The sequence below is a fragment of the Arvicanthis niloticus genome, chromosome 5 (assembly GCF_011762505.2).
Source record: "Arvicanthis niloticus isolate mArvNil1 chromosome 5, mArvNil1.pat.X, whole genome shotgun sequence".
Classification (NCBI taxonomy): domain Eukaryota; kingdom Metazoa; phylum Chordata; class Mammalia; order Rodentia; family Muridae; genus Arvicanthis; species Arvicanthis niloticus.
Window position 1 is genome coordinate 11050167 of NC_047662.1, and position 27811 is coordinate 11077977.

At 43.0% G+C, this 27811-nt stretch overlaps 1 protein-coding gene and 2 pseudogenes across 1 annotated transcript; 2 read left to right on the top strand and 1 right to left on the bottom strand.

Annotated features, from left to right (window-relative positions):
• LOC117708389 (induced myeloid leukemia cell differentiation protein Mcl-1 homolog pseudogene) overlaps nucleotides 1-27811 on the bottom strand; it is a 133948-nt pseudogene that overhangs the window by 9226 nt on the left and 96911 nt on the right.
• On the top strand, nucleotides 4222-9513 carry LOC117708388 (preferentially expressed antigen in melanoma-like protein 7; annotated as a pseudogene).
• Nucleotides 18081-20289, top strand: LOC117709402 (preferentially expressed antigen in melanoma-like protein 7). Its single transcript, XM_034503764.2, has 3 exons — nucleotides 18081-18391; nucleotides 18853-19443; nucleotides 19722-20289. The coding sequence occupies exons 1-3, from the start codon at nucleotides 18105-18107 to the stop codon at nucleotides 20287-20289; spliced, it is 1446 nt and encodes a 481-aa protein (XP_034359655.2). The 5' UTR covers nucleotides 18081-18104.

Sequence of the window (27811 nt, forward strand, 5' to 3'; positions counted from 1 at the left end):
AACCTTTTAACTGATTTGGGACGATAACCTCTGGAGTTAGGGACTATAGCAATTCATATGTTTGAGTTTATTTTATTGTTTTTCCCATATTTATTTAGAATAGCTGATAGGAGTGGAACGACCACAGTCCATTTTACTTACTGGAGATTGGTTTTCAAAACATCTAAGTCCATAGAACTGATGTACAATTGTATACTTTAATGTTCATTATTGATTAAGACCTTTCTGCTCCTGACAGCTTCCTGTCGTGGATTCTAAGAAGAATTGGTCATCCTGGAGTTAACTCCATTGTGTGGTACTAGCCACTAGGCAATAATTGCCTCTCGTCCAAAACTACAGACAATTACTGTCCAGAAAGGACACACATGCAGAAATAGTCGACTGATTATATCTGCCTAGTAGAGTAATCAGTCCTTCATATCCTGCATCACAAGGTCTGTCAGATGATTCTGGGCCAGAAGGCTGAAGATTTGATGCTCCAACGTTCGGTATAGTATAGGAGGGCTTTTCAGGTGTTCAGAGGTCTCTATAAATTGCTAAGTTTTAGAAGCTATGCTTTGTGCTTCCCCAATATAGTTAATCAGTCATTCTGGATTTCTGATGGGGTTGAAACTCAGCTATTTACCGTAAGAGAAACGATTTAGTGGATGGTCGTCAGCTGACATTCATCCTAAAGCCAGGTCAGAACTAAATGTTTTAGTTAGGATAAATGACAGAGTTGCTGGTTAATCACAAAAGGATGGATGGGGTATTATGACTAGTCTTGTACCTCACTGTACAAATTGGCATACTTATTCTCTAATTGTTTGTTGAGAGACAAATTTTCATTTAGCAGGAAGGGTGATGTGGTAGGAGAAGCAAGGTAGGCGGATTACTGAGAGGAAAAAAGGAGTAAGAAGAGGAGAAGGATGAGAGGACAGCTAGGTGATGAAAGACAGAAAGGGGGGAGACGGAGGCAGATATTCATGTATCTCCACCAGTCCAAAGATAGTTTGTTATATCTAGTCTGTCAGTGGGTTACACCTCTGATTGAACAATTTCCAACTTATAACGCTTATGATTAACATTATTTTAAAAATGTATAATGCAAAAAGGAAAAGGGGGCATGGGATAGGGGTTTTCTAAGGGGGGGGAATGGGGAAAAGGGGATGGCATTTGAAGTGTAAATAAAATATCTAATAAAAAAAAAAGAAGGGAACTAAAGGAGCTGATAGGGAAAAGTGCATGAAAATGTCGAGGTGTAGCTAGGTATGAGCCGATTCTCCTGCTTCATATTTTTTACCAGTCTCTACAGGCTCCTGGCAAACATCTGGCTAAACTATTATCTCCACAGAATTTCAGACCTACACTATGTAATTTCAAAAGACAAAAACAAAGAAAACAAAAAGCTAAATGATTATTCAGTGCTGGAGAGTTTCCAGTAGTTAGGAGCTCTGACTATTCTCCCAAAGGATCCCCAGCCACCATATTCATATGGTTGCTCACAACCACACAAATTTACAACTCTAGCCCCAGGGACCAGAGATGAAAACACTCAACCTCATAAAGCAAAATAAAAATTATGAATCTTTTAAAGGTAAATCAGTATCACCAGTAAAAGCTTATTCTTTTCTATGTTGTTAAGGTCGATTTTAGTTTTAACTTATGTACCTGTGTGTATCTGAATGGAAGGTGTGCCCATGAATGCAGTTGGCAGCAGAGACCAGAAGAGGAGATCGGTTCCCCTTGAGATGCAGTTATGGTTGTTGTGAGTCATCAACCTCGGTGTTGGGAACTGAACTTGAATCCTCTGAGCAGTGAGTAACCTTACCTACTCTCCAGCCCCAGGTTTCCTTATTAAAGTTCGATACCATCAAATAGAAAATGCTTGAATGATGTAGTAATAATAGGGTCATCTGGTTTTCCCAGGTGAGAAAAATCAGGACTGGATGTGCTAGCTCATGCCTGTAATACCAGCATTTTGGAAGCTAAAAGCAGAATAATCAGGAATCCCAGGCCAATTTCAGCTGCATAAGGATTCTGAAGACAGCCTGAATATATGATATCTTATTGCATGAAATAAACAAAACAATTATTTAGGACTGTTTGCATCTCCCTTGTTAGAATACTTAGCTAGCTCTGGGCAGTGGTGGCGCACACCTTTAATCCCAGCACTTGGGAGACAGAGGCAGGCTGATCTCTGAGTTCGAGGCCAGCCTGGTCTACAGCGTGAGTTCCAGGACAGCCAGGACTACACAGAGAATCCCTGTCTCAGGAAAAAAAAAATACTTAGCTAGCACTCAAGGAGCCATGGGTCTGATTTGCTGCAAGAAGCACTGAAGCACTGTATACATTGAGTGTGGTGGCCCTCAGCTAAAATTCTAATACTCAGGACCCGAAGGCAGGAGGTTCAGAAGTTCATGATCTTCCTTAGCAGCACAGTGAGTTTGAGATCAGCCTAGGAATCACCAGACACAGGCTCAAACCAGGGGAAACAGTTGGCCCTAGAGAGAGGGCTGAGTGATTAAGAGCACTGGCAGCTCTTGCAAAAGACCCAGATTCAGTGCCAGCACCTCAATGGTGGCTCATAACCATCTGTAACTCCATTCAGTTACAGGGTTATCTGGCCCTGTGCAATGCACTCTTTCTGGCTCTGCAGACGTGTGCTACACTGACTGAAGGCAAACACATGTAGTTAAAATAAATACATAAAAAAGAAAAATTAAGTATTTCATAATACTTTGTTTTATAATCATAACAGTATAATTATATGACAATAATAATATGCACAATAAATATAATGTAACAATGCTATGATACTACATAATAAAAGAGGTGCTGACCTGTAGAACGTGATGCCCATCCAAACCTCTCAATAAACGTTCGCTGCACCAAAAAGAAAAAAAAGAAAAATTGATGTCTATTAGCTCAGGCTGTCCTCAATCTTGTGTGTAGCTGAAGATGACTTTGAACAGACCTGTGTGGCATGTTCCCACCTCGGCCTTCTCAAACTGCCACAGCTGATGACTGACAGAACATCAGGCTCAGCCTTGAACTCCAGAACACATTCATAGTTGTGGGAATATTTGTCGCGGCCCGTACTGCCCGGCTTTGTGGGCCAAAATGTTGCTGCCTGCTCCGCTCCATGCTTGGTGGCCACTGTGTCTTGGCCCAAGCTGCCGCTTTGGTCCGAGGGTCAGGGTCGAGAGAGAGAGAGAGAGAGAGAGAGAGAGAGAGAGAGAGAGAGGAAAAAGGGGAAGAGACACGAAGAATGGAGACAAGACAGAAAGTCTGATCAAGTCTCTTTTATTGAAGGGAATTCTGAGGTATTTATAGGCTTTTGCCACGTGTTGATATGACGTAATCCTTACAGGCGTCTATAGCGTGGACAGCACGTGCGCCTTACAAGCATGTATGGCATAGATAGCACGTGGACAGCACGTGAACTGCATGCCTTGCAGGCGTGACTACCACGTGCGCCTTGCAGCTGGGGGCAGTAAACAGCAAAACAAGCTATGTGGGATAAACAATATATTTATCAGAGTGTGCTTCAGCTGTTATAGGCTTTTGAAAACCAAGTCTTTCATCAGGGTATATGGTTCCAGATGGCTGCAAAGTTGATCTAGCCACTTTGTACTAAAGTCGGCTCCCAACAAATATTAACTCCCGGTTTATTTTTTTCTAAAATTTTCTCTATATCAGGCCCAGATAAAGCCCTGACTTAATTTGTACTCAGAACACTGTGGGTCACTTATGAATATAATTCAGCCAGCTGTGCTGGATCAAAACCGTAATCTTCTCAAGGAAGAAGAGGCAGGAGGATTGCTGAGAGTCCAATCACAGAAGTAAATTAGAAATCAAGTATATAAAAATAAGCAAATAATTGAATGAATTTTTTAAAAGTTAATGAATCAATGTTGTGACAAGAATTCAACCACGGGGCCGGGCGGTGGTGGCGCACGCCTTTAATCCCAGCACTTGGGAGGCAGAGGCAGGCGGATTTCTGAGTTCGAGGCCAGCCTGGTCTACAGAGTGAGTTATCAGGACAGCCAGGACTACACAGAGAAACCCTGTCTTGAAAAACCAAAAAAACCAAAAAAAAAAAAAAAAAAAAAAAAAAAAATGAGTGGGTTTGTTTCCAGCCTGGACTACATAGCCAGCTGTGGGCTACATAGTGAAACTCTGTATAAGTAGAAACAAGCTGCTAAAAGACAGACAGGACCCCCACTACATACATGCAGTATGCTCTATGCTCCAAAGTGGTATGACATAGCTAGGCTCCCCAAGCTTGGCTCTAAAACTTTGGAAATAAAAAGTAAGCTGAATGTGGTAGTGAATTCTTTTACTCCTAGCACTTGGGAAGGCAGAAACAGGTAGATCTCTAACTTCAATGGCAGCCTGGTCGACAAGTCAGCTCCTGGACAACCAGGGCTGTTACCCAGAGACAGTCTTGAAAAATGATGAAAAGAAAGAGGGAGACAGACAGACAGACAGACAGAGAAGCCATTTGCCCATTTCATAAATTCTTCCCTGTCTTTGCCAGACAAGATCAATTTATTGAAAGAAGAATATGGGTTAATTCAGTATGTAGCTTATTTCCATCTTCTCTGAAAGGTGGTTAATATTGTTTCTGCTATAAGGAATGGGGCTCTGGTTTTTTTTTTTTCCTGGATGCTGCTTTCCAAAATTAGATGGGGATTAGAGTTTGGAACTGGATGGGACAATGGTGAACAAATGATTGAGAGAGGCTCCACATGCTGCCCATATGGGAATTTTGCTTTTGAGACCACCAAATAGTGAGTGAAATAAAATTCAAGTCTTCATCATGGCCACCGTGGAGACAGATGCTTACTGTGAGGAGGTAAAAGCCTTGTGGTTTTTTTGTTTTGTTTTTTAGGTTTTTCAAGACAGGGTTTCTCTGTGTAGCCCTTCCTGTCCTGGAACTCACTCTGTATACCAGGCTGGCCTCAAACTCAGAAATCAGCCTGCTTCTGCCTCCCAAGTGCTAGAATTAAAGGCATGTGCCACCAGTGCTGGGAGTTAAAAGCCTCCTAAGAAAAACCCTGAAAATACATTCTCTCCTAAATTTTTCCCTAGGATTATCTCCCTATACTTTGGACTTTGAAGACCCACCCATACTCCTGCAGCTGGCTGCACAGAGCATTGTGAGGAAGAAGTTGCTGACCATCTCTATCCTGCAGGACCTAAGAAGGAAGCTCTTACCACCGCTGTTCAAGGAGGCTGACAGTCAGAGAAAAGCAAAGACAATTAAGATCCTGGTGGAATACTGGCCCTACCTTGGCCTTTTTGTTGGGTTGCTGATAAGCCCAACTTCCAAGCTATACTGGATGGAGTTGGCCCATGGCTGAAACAGAAGTAAGCCCCAGGTAAGCCAAATACCAGGTAGGGAAATCTGGACTTAGAAGAATGAGGTAAAAGGTAAATCAGAGGCTTTGGGTGGTGCAACACGCTACCTCGCCGATAAGGAGCACGTCACATTCAAGATTCTTCTGACAGCGTCTTTTATTGTTACAGCTCTTTTAGTTAGAAGGATGCAAGATGGAGAACAAAGGAAGGACCCCAAGCCCCAGAATGTACTGACGTATATACTATCAAAGAGACATGATCTGTCCTCATTGGCTTACAGACTGGGGTCTCATTTACATATCCACTGATAGTACTATCATCGGGAAAATTCGTGCCTACGCGTGCGCACAGCTGCAGACACCAAGGCCAAGAAGAACCAGGAACAGGAAGCCAGCGCCATCTTCTAATCAGAGGCTTTGGGTGGTATCTTAGAGGCCTACAGGAGCCTGGAAAACTTTTGAGTCTTTGTAGCAAATTAAATATGAGATACAGGTTGGTGCAGATGTCCCTGTGTCTCCACCAGGTAATAGAAATAAGAGCTGACATGCCAGGAGGTGGTGGCACATACCTTTAATCCTAGTACTTGGGAGACAGAGGCAAGTATATCTCTGAATTTGAGGCCAGCCTAGTCTATAGAGCTATAGAGGCAGGGATACACACAGAGAAATCCTGTCTTAAAAACAAACATAAAGAAATAGAAGCTGGCAGAAATCCAAGGCAACTGAGTGGAGAGAAACGAGACTGGTCTCCAGATGCAGCTCATGCACAGTGCCCTTGCTTGGCAAGCTAGAGGTGGTTCTATTGGAGACCCAGCACCGAAGATCATGAGTATATAGAAGACAGCAAGACAGCAGAACAGGGGACAAATAGCATCAGAGATGATGAAAAAAGTGTAGTGTCTCAATTTCTCTTCAGACCCATCTCCTGTTTTATTCATAGGATGGGGAAGCTTCAGGTGGTTCCCTTGAAGAATGGATACCATGACTCCTGAGATTTTCAGGCCAGTGGAGACCAATGGGTAGAAACTATGCTTGAGAACCCATGAAGGAGGCAGTATATGAAAGTGTTTAGTGACCTTTCCTTTAAATCTTCTCAGCATGAAGATAAACACCAAACACATTTGTTGCAGTGGGCAAAGGACAGAGAGGGTTTCCTGCATCTGTGCTCTGAGAAGTTGATTGGATCATTAGAAGTAGCCAAGGAAAATAGCAGTAGTCCAAACTCCCTAATGTCTCCTTAACACCATCTTCCTTGTGCCATGAGAGCTAAGTGGTGGAAGAAGAGAATGAACAGGCTGAAGCACAAGAGCAGAAAGATGAGGCAGAGGTCCGAGTAAAACCAGCTTGTGCACCCACAGAATCTGCAGGAACAGAAGTGAGGGATGAAGGCCAGGACACTGGAACAAGTTGTTGGACTATAGGCTGCTATTGGTAAAAATTCTCAGTAGACCTGGAATGTCACCACCTCACTGAGATCACCTGCGAAAATGACTGCCTTTCTTACAAACAAAACAGTCCTGCTGGCCCTTTGTCCTGGACTTCTGGCATTCTGGACTAGTGCTGTTCTCTCTTGAGGCCAAGTGTAACTCATGTAAAATAAATCTTCTTGCTGTCAGCTGAAGAATCAAACAAAGGTGCCCAAGGTCAGGAAGGTGATAAAAATTGTACAACCAGAGTTCATCAAGGAGTTGGAACTGAATACAGTGGGGAATCTGTCTGAATTGGCAAAACTTGTTCCTTGCCATCAGCAAGATAAAAAATCTTCACAAACTCATGCTAGTACACTATGCATCTTTGGAAGAAGTACTTACACACCCTTAGTGGAGAGGAATGTCACCGAGATGATTTCTCTGTTCCCAAAACACAGCTATTTCCAGCATCTCACTATTGATGTCTATTTTCTCAAAGACCACATGAATGAGTTGTTCAGGTAAGAAAGGATGAAGAGCTGTTGCTGTTACCAGAGCAAACCTCTTTTTTCTACATAACAGAGTAGTGGGTACTAATATCTGCAGGCCACTGTATATTATACAATGAACATGGAAGCATGATCTTGTTCCATGTTAACTGAATCAGGGCTCACCCACAAAGCTGAGCAATGAAGTGACGTAGATTATTTGGAGAGAGCTACCATGGTAGAAGACCAACCAGTTTTGTGAGTCCTATTTAGTGAGTTTTCCTCCACAGCAATCCTATCTGATCTAATGTGGAGGAATGGGGAAGAGAAGAGGCCACTGCATAGGGAGGGCTCAGATCTGCACAGTTTCCCAGGTGAGCTCTGTGTTTCCATTAGGTCTGGGAGAACAGGCCCTTGTTTTCCCCTAATTCCTAAACAGTATATAACTCTTTTGAGACCAAGGCTGGTCTAAGGGGATCAGGGAATGCAAAGGCTGGGGTTGAATGGTCAGAGGTAGGCTAGAACAAGGAAGAAGGCTTTAGACATGAAAATTACTCTGGGCTAGGACAGAGAATTTGGCTCAGATATTTTGGTCATCCTGATAAGCCCTTAGAAACAGTAATCATGGGAGTGTTCACAAAATTTTGTTTATTGCCTTGCTTGTTTTTTGACTATTTGTGCTTATTGTCTTGCTTGTTCTTTGACTGTTTGCATCCATTGTATTGCTAGTTCCTCAACCTAGAACTGACCTGAATACTTGCACATAATTAAAATGGTATAAAAGCAAAAACAGGAGGAGGGATGGGATAGAGGGTTCTAGGGAAGGGAAATGGGGAAAGAGGATGGCATCTGACATGTAAATAAATACAATATCCAATTTAAAAAGAGTGAAACCCTGTCTTGGAAAAACCAAAAAAAAAAAAAAAAAAAAAAAAAAAAGAATAACGAGGTAAAGGAATTTATAACGGGGAGTCAATGGTTCTTTATAAAGTATCTTGATATATGGTCATATAGATTCCAACCTTCCTCTTTCTGTTCTCACACTATCTGTACGCCCTCTTAGCCTACTGGATAACCCTAGGCTTTGCTTGTCACTAAAGACTAGGATAGGTAGCTAGGGAATAAGCCAGTCCCACAAAGAAGGTAATACCCACATGCTACAGTGGTGTAGCTTGGGTAAGCCATCCCACAACAGGCTATGCTGGATGCCTTCCCAAGATCTCTCTGACCCCAGCAATGTGATCTCTCCCTAGGTGTCTTGAGGCTTCCTTGGTGTCCCTGACCATTATGGTGTCCCTGACCATTGCTCTGTGCCAGATCTCTCAATCAGAGTTGGAGTCATTTGCCCAGCATTGGAACTATGGTCAGCTTAAACATCTATGACCTGGCCCACTTGGGTCAGTCAATGGGGTCTGCAAGAGAGAGAGTGAGGATGGAGGGGCAAGAAGAATGGAGACAAGCCACGGTGTCTGATCAAGTCCCCAGGCCCAAGTCTCATTTATTGAAAGGCAATTATGGGTATATAAGCACAAGCAGGGGAGTGCAGCTGGAGACACTCAACCACAAGAGCCTTACAGCTGGGGACACTAAACAACAAATCCAAGATATGTCTGAGAAAAACAAGATTTTACCAGAATGTGCTCAGCTGTCATAGGCTGCTTACAAAAACATCATGCTAGAAAAACAAGTCTCTTGTCAGGGTGGGAAAATATCAATCTTCAAATATATGGCCTGAGATGTCTGCAAAGATGACAGTCGCTTTTTGACTAAAAGTTGGCTCCCAAAATATCTATGCGTAAATGGTTTCTCTTTAACTACATTGAATATCACACCTCTCAAATTCTTTTTAGAAAGTATTACAGATACTCTGCAGACTCTGGAATTAGAAGACTGTAGGGTGAATGACTCTCACTTCAGTATCTTTCTGCCTGCCCTGACCCAATGCACCCATCTCACTAGCATCAATTTTTATGACAATAAAATCTCCATGGATGCTCTGAAGGACCTTGTGCACCATACCACCAACATGACCAGCTGACCATGGAACTGTACTCTGCTCCAGTAGAGGTCTATAATGAGTGGAGGTATGTTCAAGTAGAGATATTTTCTCAGCATTGTTGTAAGCTCATGCACACACTCATGGCTCTAAGGCAGCCCAAGTCAATCTGCTTTGGTACCTATTCCTGTTCTGACTGTGATACACGTTGTATCTTTGAAAAGAAGGTCACATTTTGTGAATGCTTGGAGGAACAACAGGAATATTCCTTCTGAATACTAAGAAATGAATGCCTAGGGACTCATCCATGGGACCCAGAACACATGGCTTTGGAATATTTTTCACTGTGACAACCCAAAGATGGAGGTGAACCAGAGGCAGAGAGATATGGGCCCCCACCCCCATTATCCATCCTGTTTTCTTTGTAATGTCTTCTCACTTGTCCCCTTCCCTGTTTTTATCATCTCTCATACACTGATTGTGCTGAGATAAAATCCCTACAGTTTTCAAAATTCTTTTGCTGTTCAAGGGCAGGTCAATACTGTTGACCTTAGTCAAAAGATGAGTTCTTCGTTCTCCTTGTCAAAGCTTCTCCCTTAATCTGAAATTACCAATGGAACAATCTTCTTTCCCAAGGACTTCCAAAGATTCTGGAATACACATGTTCTGTGTCTCTAACAAGTCACTTGAGTTCTGGCTTTCATTTTTCAGAGCCCAGTAGTGACCTCTATTGATTTACTGCCAACAAAAACAATGTGACCTCCAGGTTATAACCACATAATCCATGACAATCTAGACATCTCTTACTAAGAAAATAGTCCTCATTTCTATGAGTGGAAGTTTCTATGTTTCTATGGGTGTTTCTCCACTCTGTGTTTTTATGAGCTCAGAACAATGTTGTGCAAATCATCTAGCAAGATATTACCAATGTCAGAGATCTCAGTGGGGCCAGGGTAACCTCACAGGTAAGCTGTGTGTTTCAGCAGCTTCTTCAGGCTATATATGGACAGGAAGTTCTTACAAAATTGACCTCGGTGAACTGGGAGCACTGGATCAGTGCAGGTAGGGGGGCACTGATTTGGAACTCCATGATCCTTCAATTTTAGGGTCTGCAGTGTAGCTTTCAGTCTTTCTAGAAGTGGATGACTTAAATCTAAAAAGATGACGCCACTCAGGTCCATGTGTTTGAGCTGATGGATACTTGGACAGTGGCACAGATAACTCATATCTGACTCTGACAGCATACTCCAAGTGATTGCCATGGTCTCTAAGGGACTCTCTAAGCACCTGGGAATGGGAACAGGAGTTGATCTCAGGAAATTTCAAGATAATGGTAAGGAGAAAGCTTAGTTAGGGTTTTACTGCTATGAAGAGACACCATGACCAAGGCACTCCATTGTAAGGACAATATTTAATTGGGGCTGGCTTACAGGTTCAGATGTTCAGTCTATTATCAAGGTTGGAACATGGCAGCATCCAGGCAGGCATGGTGCAGGCAGAGCTGAGAGTTCTACATCTTCATCTGAAGGCTGCTAGTAGAATACTAGCTTCTGGGAAGCAAGAAAAAGGACATTAAAGCCCACACCCACAGTAACACACCTCTCTAACAGGGCCACACCCCCTAATAGTGTCACTCACTGGGCCAAGCATTTGCAAACCATCACATTCTATTCTCTGATGCCATAGACTTGTTCAAATATGTGAGTCTACAGGGTCATACCTAAACATAGACTAATGCAAAATACATTTATTCTAACTTTAAAAAAGTCCTTATAGTCTACAGAAGTCTCAACAGTGTTAAAAGTCTAAATTTCAAAGTCTCTTCTGAGATTCATCAATTCACTTAGCTGTAAGCCCCAAAGCAAGACAGAACCAGCTGGACAAATTCCAAAATCTGCATCTCCATGTCTGATGTCAAAGCAATCCTTAGATCACCAAATCATTTTTCACCTTGTTGACTGCAACAAACTACTTTTTCTTTTTTTAAAGATTTATTTATATATTGATTGATTTGATTGATTGATTCATTTAATGTATGTGAGTACACTGTGGCTCTTCAGACACACCAGATGAGGGCATCAGATCCCATTACAGATGGTTGTGGGCCACCATGTGATTGTGGAAAATTGAACTCAAGACGTCTGGAAGAGCAGTCAGTGCTCTTAACCACTGAGCCATCTCTCCAGCCCCCAACAAACTACTTTCTTTTTGGCTGGTTCCACTTCCTGTTAGCAGCTTTCCTCAACAGATATCTCATAGCTCTGGCATCTCCAACATCTTGGGACCTCTAAGGCAACTTTGTTGGGAGCTGACTTTAAGCAGAAAGCAGCTATCAACTTTGCAGCCATCTTGAGCCATATACCCTGACATGAGACTTGTTTTTCAACAGCCTACAACAGCTGAAGCACACTCTGATATCCCACATATTTTGTTTTGCTGTTTACTGCCCGGAGCTGCAAGGCACATGTGGTATCCAAGCCTGTAAGTCATGTGTTTCACGTGCTATCCACGTGCTATCCATGACATACATGCTTGTAAGGCGCACTAGGTATCCAAGCCTGCAAGGCATATGGTTCACATGCTATCGATGCTATAAAGGCCTGTAAGTCTTACATCATATCCACACCTGCAAGGCACGTGATATTCACGAGCCTACAAGGCAAGTGGCAAAAGCCTATAAATACCTCAGCTTTCCCTTCAATATGAGAAACAATAAGAGAATACAGGAGACCAAAGACTATGGGAGACAATGAGAGAGACAATACAGGAGAGAGAGAGATACAATAAACGAGACTTGAGACTTGATCAGACCCTCTGTCTTGTCTCCATTCTTCGAGTCTCTCCCCCTTCTCTCTCTCTCTCTCTCTCTCTCTCTCTCTCTCTCTCTCTCTCTCTCTCTCTCAACACTGCCCCGCAGACCAGAGTGGCAACTTAGGCCAGGAAACAGTGGCCGCCAAGTGTGCAGTGGAGAGGGCCGAAACACAACTTCAATGTTACAGCTTCTTGTTCCAGTGTCTGAGATCCACACATGATCTGGGCTCTTCCAAAGGGCTGGCATCACTTCTCCAGCTCTGCCCGCTGTAGCACTGTAGACTCTGGTTAATGTACTCCACTGCTGCTTGCTGGGACTGGAACATGGCCCCCTTGTTCTACTACATTACCACCAGCTGTCTGTTTTCCAACTCCTTCACTGCCTAAGCTTGGCTGTCCTGTAACATGCTCTTTAGACTGACTTTGAACTCAGAGATCTGCATGCTTCTTTCTGTTGCAGGGGGTATTAGCAAAGTGTCTGAGAGGGTTCCTGGCTCTGCAGCCAAGTTCCCACACTAAGCCCATTTTGTCTCAGCAAGCTCTCTGATGAGGCTGGAGCTCCTGAGCTGGTTCTGCTCACCTACTCTCTCTAGCTTGCCCCCATAGCCAACAGTCACTGTGCTTCTAGCTTTGCTTTGCTTGTCCCTGGAGCCACAAGTTCCTTCACAGCCATAACCACCCAGTTGTCCGTGGACCCACCTTCCAGTAACCCAGTAAATCAAATTTCTAGATGCTTAAAGTAAACCAATGGATTTATATATAGCAATAAACTCTCAAGACACAAGATGCCCACACAACTTAGAAAGTTATTCTGATTTTCCTAACCTTTAGTTTTCATATCTACCCATTTACTTGAAACCATGGGGTCCACTGCCATTTCGCCTTCCTACTCTCCCGTTTCTCCCTGTGCACCTGTCCCTCTTCCACCCTTAACTCCAATTCCCTTTTTCCTGTCTAATTACAGACCTCCCACTGCAAATATATTGGTCAGAGAAATTTCTGCCACATCTTTCTTAACCACTGAGATTAAAGCTGTGATCACCAAGCCTGGATTTAAGTTTTTCCTTCACCTAGAACTTGTTGTGTTCTAGACTGGTTTTGAACCCAGAGATCTGCTGGTCTTTGCCTCCTGTTTTATACTACCTTGCTTGGACTTAAACTGAGTTGGGTGGGAGCTTGACTCAAGGTCACCACTCCCTTAATTCAATTTACTATCCTTGAACACAGGATTCAGTTTCATTTTACTTCCTGGTGCCCCTTTAATACTTGAACCCTGGATTTTATATTTTTCCTTTCTCAGTTTGCTATGCTTGTCTACAATACTCTTCATAAGCCTTAATCAAAGAACAAAGTCTATGACGGGATTCATCAGGACCTGTCTGGGAAATTGTGGGAAAAAACATGAGGGGTAGTCTGGTGGTTGGGACAAAATCCCAAGGGCCAGTGACAGGGTTCCGGGCAGCAGAGGGTCCCACATTGACACAGCCACTGTGGGCGGGCAGGCCTGTGGCTGCATCAGGAAGGTTCAGAGTTCCAAAGGCTGGGAACCTGGTAGCAGGCCCAGGAGACACATGGAGTCCAGTTTTCCAAAGCTTTTATTGTTCATCGCATGTTGAATGGGTGTAGATGGTTCGAGCTCCCCCAGGGGAGCCTGGCTTTTATAGGGAGGGGAAAGGGGAAGGGAATAACTTAATTAGGTACCACCCCCGGCCTTTAGATAACTCATTAATATTTTAATCTCTGGAGGCGGAGACCATTAATCACATCCTCTACCTGTACCCTACAGGTGACTGAAGGGTGCAGGTTGAATGGAGATCAGACCTCATGTCAGGGGCCTGGGTTCTGGGGGCGTGGCTGAACACCAACAACCCAAGAACCAGGATACCCTTCCACAGCCTGACAGGCAATAGCAACAAAAAGCCCTAGAGAAGATGCCAAGGGGAGGTCTGGAATCCTGGAGGTGTGAACAGGGTGAGGGGAGGACTGGTTGAACACCTGTGCATCTCATAGCTCTATTAATCCCCTCTTCATCTTCAGTCAGTGACCACTGAGAGACAGGACTGAGATCCACCCTCAGGCAGCTTCTCGGGATAGCAAATCATCCCAAAATGGCCCACAGACAATTCTTCTTGATTTCTCAGATGAATATATTGAAGATCTCGTGTTGAGCCAGTTTTGTGAATGGAGTCGATTACATGCTACCCTCGGATGTTTCAAAAACAAAAACATGTTGGGCAGTGGTGGCACATGCCTTTAATCCCAGCACTTGGGAGGCAGAGGCAGGCAGGCGCGGATCTCTGAGTTCGAGGCCAGTCTGGTCTAAAAAGAGTGAGTTTCAGGAAAGCCAGGGCTACACAGAGAAACCCTGTCCAAAAAAAAGAAAGAAAGAAAGAAAGAAAGAAAGAAAGAAAGAAAGAAAGAAAGAAAGAAAGAAAGAAAGAAGAAACCAGGCATGTAGGCTTGGTGCTCAGCAGGCAGAGACAGTCAGATTACTCTGTTTATAGCCAGCTTGATCCACATAAAGAGTTCCCCATAAAGCCAATTTATCAAGCCATACCAAGTCTCCAACAAAATACATGAATTGCTGACAAAATTATTAAAATTCCTGATTTAATCATGTGCACCCAGTAAGACAGGTCAATGATAAAGTCTTACTCTGTCGCATATGGTATCCAAGCCTGCAAGGCGCACAGTGCACTTGCTATCTAAGCTATAGACACCTGTAAGGCTTACATCATATCCACACCTGCAAGGCACGTGGTATTCATGTGCTTACAAGGCACATAGCAAAAAAAGGACTCGAGTATTGTTGTCATAGGCCTATAAATACCCCAGATTTCCCTTCAATAGAGAGAATACGGGAGCCAATAAGGGAGGGACAATGAGGGGGAGACAATGAGAGAGACACAATAAACAAGACTTGAGACTTGATCAGAACCTCTGTCTTGTCTCCATTCTTCCAGTCTCTTCTCCTTTATCCTCTCTCTCTCTCTCTCTCTCTCTCTCTCTCTCTCTCTCTCTCTCTCTCTGGGAAACAGTGGCTGCCAAGCATGGAGTGGAGAGGACCTCATCGTATATGGCTGGAGCTGAGGATCTCTCCAAGTGTGTTCCCAGGCTGGCTGCTTAGACCCTAGGAGCTCTGGTTGGTTGGTATTGTCTCTTTCCCCATGGGGCCACAAACCCCTTCAGCTCCTTCATTCTTCTCTCTAATTCCTCCATTGGGGACCCCATGCTCAGTTCAATAGTTGGCTGCCAGCAACCTCCTCTGTATAGGCAGCCTCTGGCAGAGCCTCTCAGGAGACAGCTATATTTACACTCAGAAAACACACACTAGAAAACCCTCACACATTTGAGTATGTAAGCACACACTGAACAATTCAATCAGTAGACTCTTCACTTTATAATTTACTATTTTTGAGTTCACACAATCAACTATGATTCAATAAATCTACCACAAGAAGAACCAATCACAAAGATCCAGAAGATGGAATCTTGTGCTTAGGGATGGGGCTACATGGGTTGGGTGTGCTATAAAAGAGTTAAGACACTCAGAGTTCTGGAGACTACAGTCTTTGCCTGACCTCACTGGGAATAGGACCTCTCTCACCAGTATCCTGATCAGGTAAGTCACTTGTCACTCTCCTCTATCAGGAGGCCTCTCACAGTCTGGACAGGCATATTACCAACTCAACTACATTTCAAGATGCTGGATTTAAAATAAAATAGGGCAAATTCATATATATCTCTCTCTCAAAAATGATGGTGATGAAAATGATGATAATTTGCTTCTATTGGGTTTGGTGTTAATGAGAAATTCACATTGCACTGGAATTTTCATGTTAATAGGTTCATTTGAGTACTATTAGGAGATGTGGTCTTGCCCCTTCTTCTAACCACGTGGGAGCCAGTCTTCCCCTAATGGTCTTCAAATGAAGACATAGAATTCTCAGCTCCTCCTGCACCATGCCTGGCTGGGCACTGCCATTCTCCCATCATAATGATAATGGATGGAAACTCTAAAGCTATAAGCTAGAACAAATTGAATGTTTCCATAACAGTTGCCTTGGTCATGGTTTCTATTCACAGCAGTAAAACCCTAAGACCCTAAATAGCTACCGAGGACTCGAGTATTGTTGTCATAGGCCTAAGCTTTTGTTTGGAAGAGTGTGGGTTTTTTGGACTTTGCATCTGGAAAGTCATGGAATGCCTTAAGTGGGGCTTAATGGGCTGTCCTAGTAGGAATATGGAAGAGTTGGTTGTTGAGAGTCATTTGAACTGTGCAGACCTGCCATAAGAGGTTTCAGTGGAGAAGAATTTTAGTATGTGGCCTAGTGATCATTTTTGTGGTATTTTGGTGAAGAATGTGGCTGCCTTTTGCCCTTGTCTGAAGAGTCTGCCTGAGGCTAAGGCTAAGGTGAAGAGAATGAGATTAATTGCATTGAAAAAGGAAGTCTCAGCAAAGGCCAGCATAGACTTTGTCCTCTGGCTTACTATCACAAAGAGCATTTTTATCAATTATAGCAAGCTTAGAAAGGAAAACCACAAAATATATAGTTTAGGTAATAATAAAGGGGCACCAGGACATGGAATAGAATTTAATCCTGTGCTTAGGAGATTAAGAGAAAGTGGTGATCTCAGAGCAAGATCCCACCCAGCTAAACTTATTTTTTGTGTGTGCAGTCAAACAAGGAGTAGTTTGGACTTTAACCTGGAAAGAAAGATAATCTAGAAATGGAGGGCACATGTGTAATCCAGATTTTGAGGCTGGAAGACACACTCTTTTGATCCAGATCTTTAGGCATAGTGACCATTAAAAAACTAGGCCCAGGCATTGTGGTATATATCTTTAATTCCAGGAGACAAACCCAGCCATATTCAAACCACCACAAACCTTACTACCAAACCATTTCCTATCATATGTTATTTGAAATCTACTACTCAGGAGAAGCATGAAAGTATAATATGTAGCTTAACTTTCCCCAGAATCCTCCTTACTCCTCCTCCAAAATGCTGATATTAGAGGCTCCTACTACCACACCTGGCAGCTATGCAGTATTTTACAAGCAAAGTGCACTAGCCAGGTGTTGCTAAAACAGAGTATTTTAATCCTCCCAGTGACAGTTAGGACCATGGCGAGGGGGTGCAAGCCTAGGCTACAAAATGAGTTCCATTCAGGTTTTGAACTGTGCCCAATTTCACTGTAGCCTCCACTCTAGGCAACAACATATTTTAAAAAGGAAACAAATCTAGATGGTTTTCCTAAAGTCATTCTTTTCCTAGACCTCAATGAACATGGGAAATCCCCTTCCTTGTAGCCCCCTACACTGGCTTCTCCACCTCAGACTCACAGTCTTTCTGGATGCTCTCATTCAGTCATGGCTGCTTTGAGGACCCATGAGGTTTGGCTTTACATTTCAGACAGAGTCTGTCAGACACTTAGGCACCTTTTTTTTCCCTTCCTTCCTGCCTTCCTGCCTTCCTTCCTTCCTTTCTACATTTCTTCCTTTAGTTTTTAGTTTTCCATACAAGGTTTCTTTGTATATCATTAGTTGTCCTAGAACTAGCTCTGTAGACTAAGCTGGCCTCAAACTAACAGAGATCTCCTTGCCTCTGCCTTCTGAGTGCTTAGAATAAAGGTATGTGCTACCACTACACAATGGCAATCCATTCCTTGAGGAACTTGAAATATGATCAGTGCATGCTTTGTCACATAAAAGATGCTGATCAGACTGCTTGCCCCTGACCAACCTTTTCAAAAGGGAATAAGATTCAGAGGAGCAAGGACAAGTGGTTGTTACCTCATGTGCCAATGGTTAGTTTGTGCACTGCTGCAGATTCTTGTGAGAGACCCTATATGCAGAGAGTGATAAGGGTTTGGCTTTGTGACCACCAGATCTTACAACAGGACATGCTGAGTTCCACACTGTGGCCAAAGCAGGGACTCTGGCACTTTGGTGATTCCTTGGTACAGGGATTTACAGATTCCCAAGACATATCTTGAAAACTGGATTTCTGAATGCTTCAACAGGTCCATTCTGACTAAAGATTCATCAAGATGAGCTTCCAGGTCCCACCCACACTCCAGAGCTTGGCAGTACAGAGCTTGTTGAAGAATGAAGCCTTGGCCATGTCTGCTCTGCAGAAGCTGCTGGGAGTGTTCTTCCCACCACTCTTCAAGGCAGCCTTCATTGGCAGACACACAAAGATACTGAAGGCAATGGTGGCAGCCTGGCACTTTCCCTGCCTCCCTGTGGAGGCACTGATGAAATTCCATGACATGATGATATTGCAAGCTGTGCTGGATGGTGTAGACATGCAGCTGATAGGAAATTTTCACCCAAGGTAAGTAATAACCATGTAATGCCAAATGGCTTATATTTATGTGTAGGGAGGAGGACATCTGGGTTCATGAAGAATAAGGGTCAAAGGTGTATCAGAGGCTTCTGTTGGCATCATCTTAAAGAGTCCTGGACAGCTGTTGAGTCCTTGTATCAAATGTCCATTAAGTATGCAGTACACCTTGGAACCCATGTAGCTACATGACCCTGTATCTCTACCAAGTAATAGATATAGGAACAGCAGAAGTCCGGAGTAACAAATGGAGGAAGCAGGGCAGATCTCCAAATGCAGTTAAGGCCCTTGCCCAGCAGGCTTGAGTTGCTATATGGAGACCCAGCACTGGAAACTTAAATCTGTAGAGGACAGACAGACAGAGTACAAAAGCTAGCAGCTAACAAGAAAGTTGTCTAGAAAAAGCTGGCTAATGGCTAATCCTCCTTACACTTCTATTGTTTTACCCACAGAAGACAGAAGCTTCAAGTGCTAGACCTTAAGAATGTGCACCATGACTTCTGGGATGTTTCAGCTGGACCAGTTGATGGAGACCGCTCAGCAGAGACTGTGTGTGAAAAGCAAATACCAACAAGCCCTCATCGATATGCACTGAGGCAACGTCTGAAGGTGGTCACTGACCTTCACCTTGAGTTTGATCTGGATGAATACCAAACTTATCTATTGCAGTGGGCACAGGAGAGAAGAGGTTGCCTGCACCTGTGCTGTGTGAAGATGCAGATAAGGGGATTGTCTATGTCCACAGTCAAGAAGGTCTTCAGGATTTTCCAGCCAGAGTGCATTGAGGAGTTAGAACTGAATACAGGGTGGACTCTGTCCACATTGGCATGCTTTGCACCTTGCCTGGGTCAGATGAAACATCTTCGTAAACTCCTTCTAACAGTAGTACATGAGAATCTCTTTAATTTTCTAATTAAGTCAACAGACACACAGGAGAAGAGAGTCACCAAGTTCATTTCTCAGTTCTCCAAATTCAACTGTCTCCAGCATCTCAATATGATTGGTGTCTACTTTCTTGAGGACTGCCTGGATGAATTGCTTCGGTAAGGAAGGAGGAAGAGCTCTTTTTGATTCTACAGCAAACGTTCCTTGTTTCCCATATAGATGAGTGGCCATTGTAGATTTAGCAATAATGATCAAGTCTTATCATGATGGCCACTGTTAACAACCTAGAATGGTGTGACCTCAGTGGAAGACTCCAACAGGCTGCACTGGATGCTCACTGCCATCCCACAGGGACACTGACCCCAGATATGTGGTTTCCCCTGCTCTAGGTTAGCCCTGTCACTCTATGCCAAACTGATCTCACTGTCTCTCTTAGGTGTCTGAAGACCCCATTGGAGTTCCTGTCCATTAATCTCTGCAAGTTCTCACAATCAGACTTGGAGTCCTTTGCCCAGTGTCAGAGCCTCCATCATCTCAAACATCTGCATTTAGCAGGCATCATTTTGTGTGATCTGAGTCTTGTGCCTCTCAGAATTCTCCTAGAAAAAGTCGCAGATACTCTGAAGACCCTGCAATTAGAACATTGTAGAATGACAGACTCTCAGCTCAGTGCACTTTTCCCTGCCCTGAGTCAGTGCTCTCAGCTCATTGAGTTCAACTTCTATGACAATGACATCTCCATGGCTGTCCTAAGGAACTTTCTGCATCACACAGCCAACCTAAAGCAGCTGAATGTCGAGTTTTACCCTGCCCCTCTGGAATGCTATGAAACTGGTTCTGTCATCAGAGCAGAGACATTTTTCCAGCTTTCTTCTGAGCTTATGAACACACTTTGTACTTTAAGGCAGCCCCAGTTTGTCTCCTTTGCCTCTCAGATATGCCTTCAGTGTTCATGGCGCTGTATCTATAACATGGAGACCAGACTTTGCCATTGTTGGCAGTAAATAGGAGAAGGTTGCTTTTGGTTACTAAGAAATGAAACTCTAGGGACAAGTCTATGACCAAGGGGCTCCTGAACACATGTCTTCTTATATTATTCAATGTGTTGGAAACAAATAGGCTGACTTTGACATCTAGAGAGTGGAAATATGAGGAGAAAAAACTAATGGAATCATACAGCTGTGCATTTCAATATGTGGATCTGTCCAAGACTAGATGTTCAACCAGTCACTTCTGTATTTAATTCTCAAATGGACTATAATTGTATTAAATCAGTAATCATGGTTAGTTAAATAAATACATAAGTAAATAAATAAATTAATTAATACCTGTTATTAAAACTCTAGGTGGAGGTGGCTCAGTAGATAACAGCACTGCCTTCTCCTACCAGACACCTGAGTGTGATTCCTGACATCCACCAGGCATCTCACAGCCATCTGTAAATATAGTTCCAGAGGCTCTGTCTCTGATATGCTCTCTGGCCTCCTCAAGAACTAGACAAATGCTTGGTACACAAATATAGCATGCTGACATGATCCTCATACAAATTAATTAAATAACAAAAACAAGAAGAGGAACCTTGTAGACTTGTAATAGGTCAGGGTAATATCCCTGATAAATCCCAGTGTTCTTTTGTGTTGAGAACTGCATTGGCCCACGTTTGGGCTCCAAAAAAATGTTGGGGCCTAGGCTGCCCCACTTTGGGTGGCCTAAAATGTTGTGGCCCTCTCCACTCTGCGCTTGGCAGCCAGTGTATCCCAGCCCAAGCGGCCGCTCTGGTCCCCGAGGGTCAGAGTTCAGCATGAGAGAGAGTGAGAATGGACTCGAAGAATGGAGACCAGACAGAGTGTGTTTCAATCCCGTTTATTCTTCAGTCTCTCTTCCTAGTCCAAGTCCCAAGTCTTGAGTTCCTAGTTCCTAGTTCCTAGTTGTACTCAATCTGTTCTCTTCCGAGTGTCTAATGTCTACTCCTACTCCTAGTGTCTGAATCTCTGTTACTCCAAATTGTTCTCTGCCTTTTATATGTCTCACTTCTGAGCCATGCATTTAGGTCACGCCTTTAAGTCATGCCCTTGGTTCTTCTCTCTAAATCTGATCTCTAAGTCACACCTTTAATCTCACACACCTTTAATCTCACACACCCAAGGAAAGTCCTAGGTATCAAAGCAAGATGTTATCACAGTATGCTCAGCTGTTGTAGGCTATTGTAATCCAAGTCTCATGTCAGGGTATATGGCTCAAGATGGCTGCAAAGCTGATAGCTGCTTTCTGCTAAAAGTCTGCTCCCAACACTTTTGGTCCTTTTTTTTTTTTTTTTTTTTTTTTGCAATGGGTATGTTACAATGTGTATTAATCATCACTAAGCAGTGTGTGGTGTTCTTAGAGGAATTTTCCTTATGCAGACAGGTTCAACAGGTGCTGCCTTTTCTATCTCTATAATATTTTAGAAGCCAGTTTTCAGAAGAAGGCATTTGAAAGTTAACCCTGGAGTTTGAGATCGCTCCTCAGTAGAGAGTACTGAGGACCTATGTGTGATTCCCAGCACCCACAGGGCAATTGCTAACTGTAACTCCACTTCCATGGACCTGATCTCCTCTTTTGGCCTCAACTGACAATACACAGCCAACATGTATTCACACAGACACACCTTCACATGAATGAAAATAAAAATAGTTTAAAAGGAAATGAGTATGTGTAGCCAAGACTGCTCAACATGCAAAGGAACCCATAGCCAATCTTACCAATCTGAGTTTGATCCATGCATGAGACCCACATGATGGAAGGGGGACACTGACTCCCAAAATTGAACTTTTACTTCCATGAGTCTGCAATGGTGCTATGTAAAGTGCAGGCATCCACATAAAAATATATGGTAGTAGTCCCAGCATTGTAGGTGAATGCTGAGTTCCATATAACATGAGAAACTCTGCAGCACCTCCTCCTCACTAATAATGTGAACAAAAGTAAAAAACGTGAACTGAAGAGGTCCTAAAAGATAGCTCAGCAGTTACAAAGCACATGATGTTCATGCAGGGAACCTTGGTTCAGAGAAGGCATCTTTGCTATGATGGAGACCCTTTCCTAAGACAGGACATTAAACAGAGGTCTGGGGAGGTCACCTGAAAGAGACCAGTGTGTGTGTGTGTGTGGGGGGGGTGGCAGGTAAGGATGCAAAGAAACAGGGCTTGTCTATGGGCTGATCAAACAGTAATTTTTACTTTTTCACACAGGGGTTATATACACAAAAAGGCAGGTGTGGGGACAGTGATGAAACAGGAGTGTAGGTGTTCAGGGAGAGTACAGATATCTTCCAGAACAGTGTGTCAGCTGGGTTAAGATTCAGGGGACAGGACACTATGACTCTGCCTATGATTCACTTGTCCTAATCTAAGTTGGTACAATCTACCAAGGTCACCTATCTACAAGGTCTATGACTAGAACCTGGCAACTATCTACCAAAGCTGTTGTTTTACAATAGCTTCTAGCCATCTGTTCTAGTGTTTTTACCCAGAGACTTAAGACTTTGTGCTAGCATGCATGTTAGGCCTACTGCTGTCTTCAAGCCTAATTCCAGGCTGATTCCAGGCCTTCAGTTTATAGACAGAGATGCCCCTGACCAAAGATGGTTTGACTGTGTTTGTGTTGATATTGTCTTCTGTTAATGGTGTTTTATGAATTGCTGCTGGGCCAGTGACCTTTAGATACCTTTTAGAAAATGGGCATTTGTCTTCCACACATTATGATGGATGTTAAGACTGCAATTCTAACCTCATGTCTCTGTCTCTGTCTCTCTCTCTCTTTCTGTATGTGTGTGTGTGTTTATTGCATTGTGAGTATTGATTTATGCATGTCATGATGTTTATGTAGACACTAGAGGACATTTTTTGCACTTTGGTTCTCTTTTGCCACAGTAGGGATCAAACTCAAGTCCTTTGGATTTGTATGGTAAGGGCTTTCATCCACTCAGCCATCTCTACTGGCCATTTCTTATCATTTTGAACAGAAGTGTTGAAATAAATGAAAAATCAGAACAATGTGGAAGTTGACAAGTGTAGACAGATCATTATTTGTTGGGAGCTGACTTTTAGCAGAAAGCGGCTATCAGCTTTGCAGCCATCTCAAGCCATATACCCTGACATGAGACTTGTTTTTCTACAGCCTACAACAGCTGAAGCACACTCTGATATCCCACATATTTTGTTTTGCTGTTTACTGCCCCCAGCTGCAAGGTGCAAGTGGTATCCATGCCTGCAAGGCATGCGGTTCATGGGCTATCCATGCTATAGACACCTGCAAGGCTTATGTCATATCCACACCTGCAAGGCACGTGATAGTCACTCAACTACAAGGCACGTGGCAAAAGCCTATAAGTACCCTAGATTTCCCTTCAATAGAGAGAATACGGGAGACAATGAGAGAGACAATAAAGGAGACTTGAGACTTGATCAGAAGCCTCCTGTCTTGTCTCCATTCTTCTTGTCGTTTGCAACACATTCTCTCTTGCTAGACCCAGACCTTTGGAACAGAGCAGGCCATTACAATTATTGACTACCTAGTCAGTTTGAGGCCAGCCATGGATACATAAGACTCTGACTTAATAAAATAAAAAAGATTTTAGTACTCTAATACTTAAAGTTGTGAGCCTTTAAATTCATGACAAACCTATACATGAGAACAATATGGTGGACATGTCTTTCATTTCTGAACTTGAAGGTAGAAGCAAGATAATCTTTGATGTGAGGCCAGCTGTGTCTACATAGTGAATTCCAGTGCCACAGACTGAACCTCTTCTCAAACTAGCAAAATCTTCACATGAAACTTTAAAATCATCTCTATAGAATGACCAACAATGCATAAATTCCTGATTCAATTTGCTCAGCTCATGGGTGGCAGTGTTTCATGAAGATAAGTTTACTCACATATTGTTGGGAGCCGACTTTAGTAAAAAGCAGCTAGATCAACTTTGCAGCTATCTGGAACCATATACCCTGATGAAAGACTTGGTTGTCAAACGCCTATAACAACTGAAGCACACTCTGATAAATATATTGTTTATCCCACATAGCTTGTTTTGCTGTTTAGTGACCTCAGCTGTATGGTGCACATGGTAAAGTGTTTTCACCTGTGTTCTCCTGCGTGTGTATATAAATACCTCAGAATTCTCTTCAAAGAAGAGACTTGATCACACCCTGTCTTGTCTCCATTCTTTGCGTCTCCTGCCCCTGCAGCCCCACTCTCTCTCTTGACCAGAGCACTTAGCCCCAAAGCATTGACACAGAGTAAAGGTTACCAACAACATATAAGACTGATTATTCAGCCCCAACATTTGAACACAAGTGGAATAACCTGATGTTATAAAATGGAGTCACTCCAAGGCTGAAAGATACATATTCTTTGAAACTACTAAACAGAAAAGGGCATAGATTGACCTCAAAAACATTCAAGTTAAGCTATAGCAAGTCAAGCATAGTGACACATGCCCACAATCCAAGTACATAGGAGGTAGAGGCAGGAGAATCAGGAGTTCAAGACCAGCCTGGACTACAGATTGAGACCATGTCTCAAAAAAAAAAAAAAATAAGACCAAAATAATGACTTGAGTCAAGGACATGAAACCAACACTAGACCAATGAAGAACAAGGCCTGTTGGCAAAAGCCTGTAATCTGAGCTACTCAGTAATCCTCCAGCTACCCTGGAGGCTGTGGCAGCAGAATCACAGAAACATATGAAAAATTCTTTTAGAAACTCACTAGCACAAAGGATAACTTAATAGAATTTTTTTAAACAGGAGTTTATGTAGGCATAATGATGCATCCCTTTAATCCATAACTGGGGAGGCAGAGGCACATGGATCTGTGAGTTGGATGACAGCCTCGTCTATGTAGGGAATTTTAGGATGATCACTACCATGTGGCATGAAAATGAATAGATTTCTTAGAATTGTTTACAGGCTTTGGTTCAGCTAATTCAACTATGGATTTCTACCAACTGAAATTCCAAGAGTCAGTTGTCATTCAGTCCATGAGGATAGATGTCTCAGGTGTTCAGTATATGCTGGAATCCCAAAGAAGTGCTTCTAATGCCAGTGAAGGTAAGGACTTGATAGTAAGAACAAGCAGGCAAAGAGGAAGCCTCCCTTTTCTATACTCTTTATTTAGACTGCTTGAAGAAGGTGTTGCCCAGATTAAAGATGGATCTTTGTACTTATGCTTAGGCATAAACATTTGCAAACTCCTTTTAACAAGGCTTCTACCTTATCCTCTAACACACCACCCAGAAGTAGTGGAAGAGAAAAGTTGTTAGGGTGTGGGGGAAGTAGAACTATTCAGCAATAAGTCTTTGGCAGCAGTTCAGTTCCATAGCAAACTATGACTCAGCAGCTGCAGACCAGTCCTCTAGGCAGGCAGACAGCAGGCATGAACCAGCAGCTAAAGTCCAGTCTTTTTAGCAGGCAAAGACCAGGCATGAACTGGCAGTAATTCAATCCTGAAGAAGCCACCAGGCTCTAAGACCTGCCTGAGGTGAGGCTACTAAAACAGCAAGCTGCCTTCGTGGGACCAAAATCTCTCCCACCTATGCCCAACAAGGCCATCCTCCCCTACATATACAGCTGGGGTCATGTGTCCCTCGCTATGTGCTCCTAGGCTGGTGGTTTAGACCCTGGGGAGCTCTGGCTGGTTGGTATTGTTGCTCTCCTCATGGGGCCACCAACCCTTTTGGCTCCTTCAGTCTTCTCTCTAACTTCTCCTTTGGGAACCCTTGATCAGATCAATGGTTAGCTGTGAGTATCTGCCTCTGGGTATATCAGACTCTGGGGGACCTCTAAGGAGACAGCCTTATCAGGCTGTTGTCAACATTCACTTCTTGTCATCCATAACAGCATCTATTTTTGGTAACTGCACATGGGATGAATACGCAGGTGGAATGGTCTGCATAGAACCTCTCCTTTAGTTTCTGTCCCACACTTTGTCTCCGTATTTGCTCTTTTGGGTATTTTGATGCTCCTTCTAAGTAAGACCTAGGCATCCACACTTGTTCTTCCTTCTTCATGAGCTTCATGTGGTCTGCCAATGGAATCTTTGTTGTTTCAAACTTTTGGCCTAATATTCGCTTATCAGTGATTAAATACCATGCGTGTTCTTTTGTGATTGGGTTACCTCACTCAGGATGATATTTTCTAGTTCCATCCATTTACCTAAGAATTTCTCGAATTCATTATTTTTAATAGCTGAGTAATATTCCACTGTGTAAATGTTCCACATTTTTTTGTATCCATTCCTCTGTTGAAGGGCATCTGAGTTCTTCCCGGCTTCTGGCTATTATAAATAAGGCTGCTATGAACATAGGGGAGCATATGTCTTTGTTATATGTTGGAGCATTTTCTGGGTATATGCCCAGGAGTGGTATGCTTGGGACCTCAGGTAGTGCTATGTCCAATTTTCTGAGGAACCACCAGAGTGGTTGTACCAGCTTGCAACCCCACCAACAATGGAGGAGTGTTCCTCTTTCTCCACATCCTCACCAGCATCTACTATCAGCTGAATTTTTGATCTTAGCCATTTTGACTGGTGTGAGGTGGTATCTCAGGGTTGTTTTGATGTGCATTTCCCTGATGACTAAGGATGTTGAGCATTTCTTAAGGTGCTTCTCGACTATTCGTGTTTCCTCAGTTGAGAATTCTGTTTAGCTCTGTACCCCATTTTTAATGAGGTTATTTTGTTGTCTGGTGTCTAATTTCTTGAGTTCTTTGTATATATTCTATATTAGCCCTCTATCAGATCTAGGATTGGTAATGATCTTTTCCCAATTGATTGGTTATCATTTGTCTTACTGACAGTTTCCTTTGCCTTAAAAAAGCTTTGCAATTTGATGAGGTCCCATTTGTTGATTCTTGATCTTAGAGCATAAGCCATTGGTGTTCGGTTCAGGAACTTTTCCCCTGTGCCTAGGTATTCGAGTGTCTTCCCCCAACTTCTCTTCTATTAGTTTCAGTGTATCTGGTTTTATGTGAAGGTCCTTTATCCACTTGGAGTTGAGCTTTGTACAAGGGGATAAGAATGGATTAATTTGCATTCTTCTACATGCTGACATCCAGTTGAGCCAGCACCATTTGTTGAAAATGCTGTCCTTTTTCCACTGGATGGTTTTAGCACCTTTGTCAAAGATCAAGTGACCATAGGTGTTTGCGTTCATTTCTGGGTCTTCAATTCTATTCCATTGATCTTCCTGTCTGTCTCTGTGCCAATACCATGCAGTTTTTATCACTACTGCTCTGTAGTACAGTTTGAGTTTAGGGATGGTGATTCCCCCAGAAGTTCTTTTACTGTTGAGAATAGTTCTCACTATCCTAGGTTTTTTGTTATTCCAAATTAATTTGTAAATTGCTCTTTCTATCTCTATGAAGAATTAATTTGGAATTTTAATGGGGATTGCATTGCATCTATAGATTGCTTTTGGCAAGATGGCCATTTTTACTAAATTAATCCTGCCGATCAAGGAGCATGGAAGATCTTTTCATCTTCTGA

Excerpts from the sequence above, each read along its gene's own strand:
- LOC117709402 (XM_034503764.2), top strand. The coding sequence starts at position 18,105 with ATGAGCTTCCAGGTCCCACCCACACTCCAGAGCTTGGCAGTACAGAGC. Across the intron at positions 18,392-18,852 it reads ATAGGAAATTTTCACCCAAG|AAGACAGAAGCTTCAAGTGC; the intron begins GTAAGTAATAAC and ends TTTTACCCACAG. Across the intron at positions 19,444-19,721 it reads TGCCTGGATGAATTGCTTCG|GTGTCTGAAGACCCCATTGG; the intron begins GTAAGGAAGGAG and ends TGTCTCTCTTAG.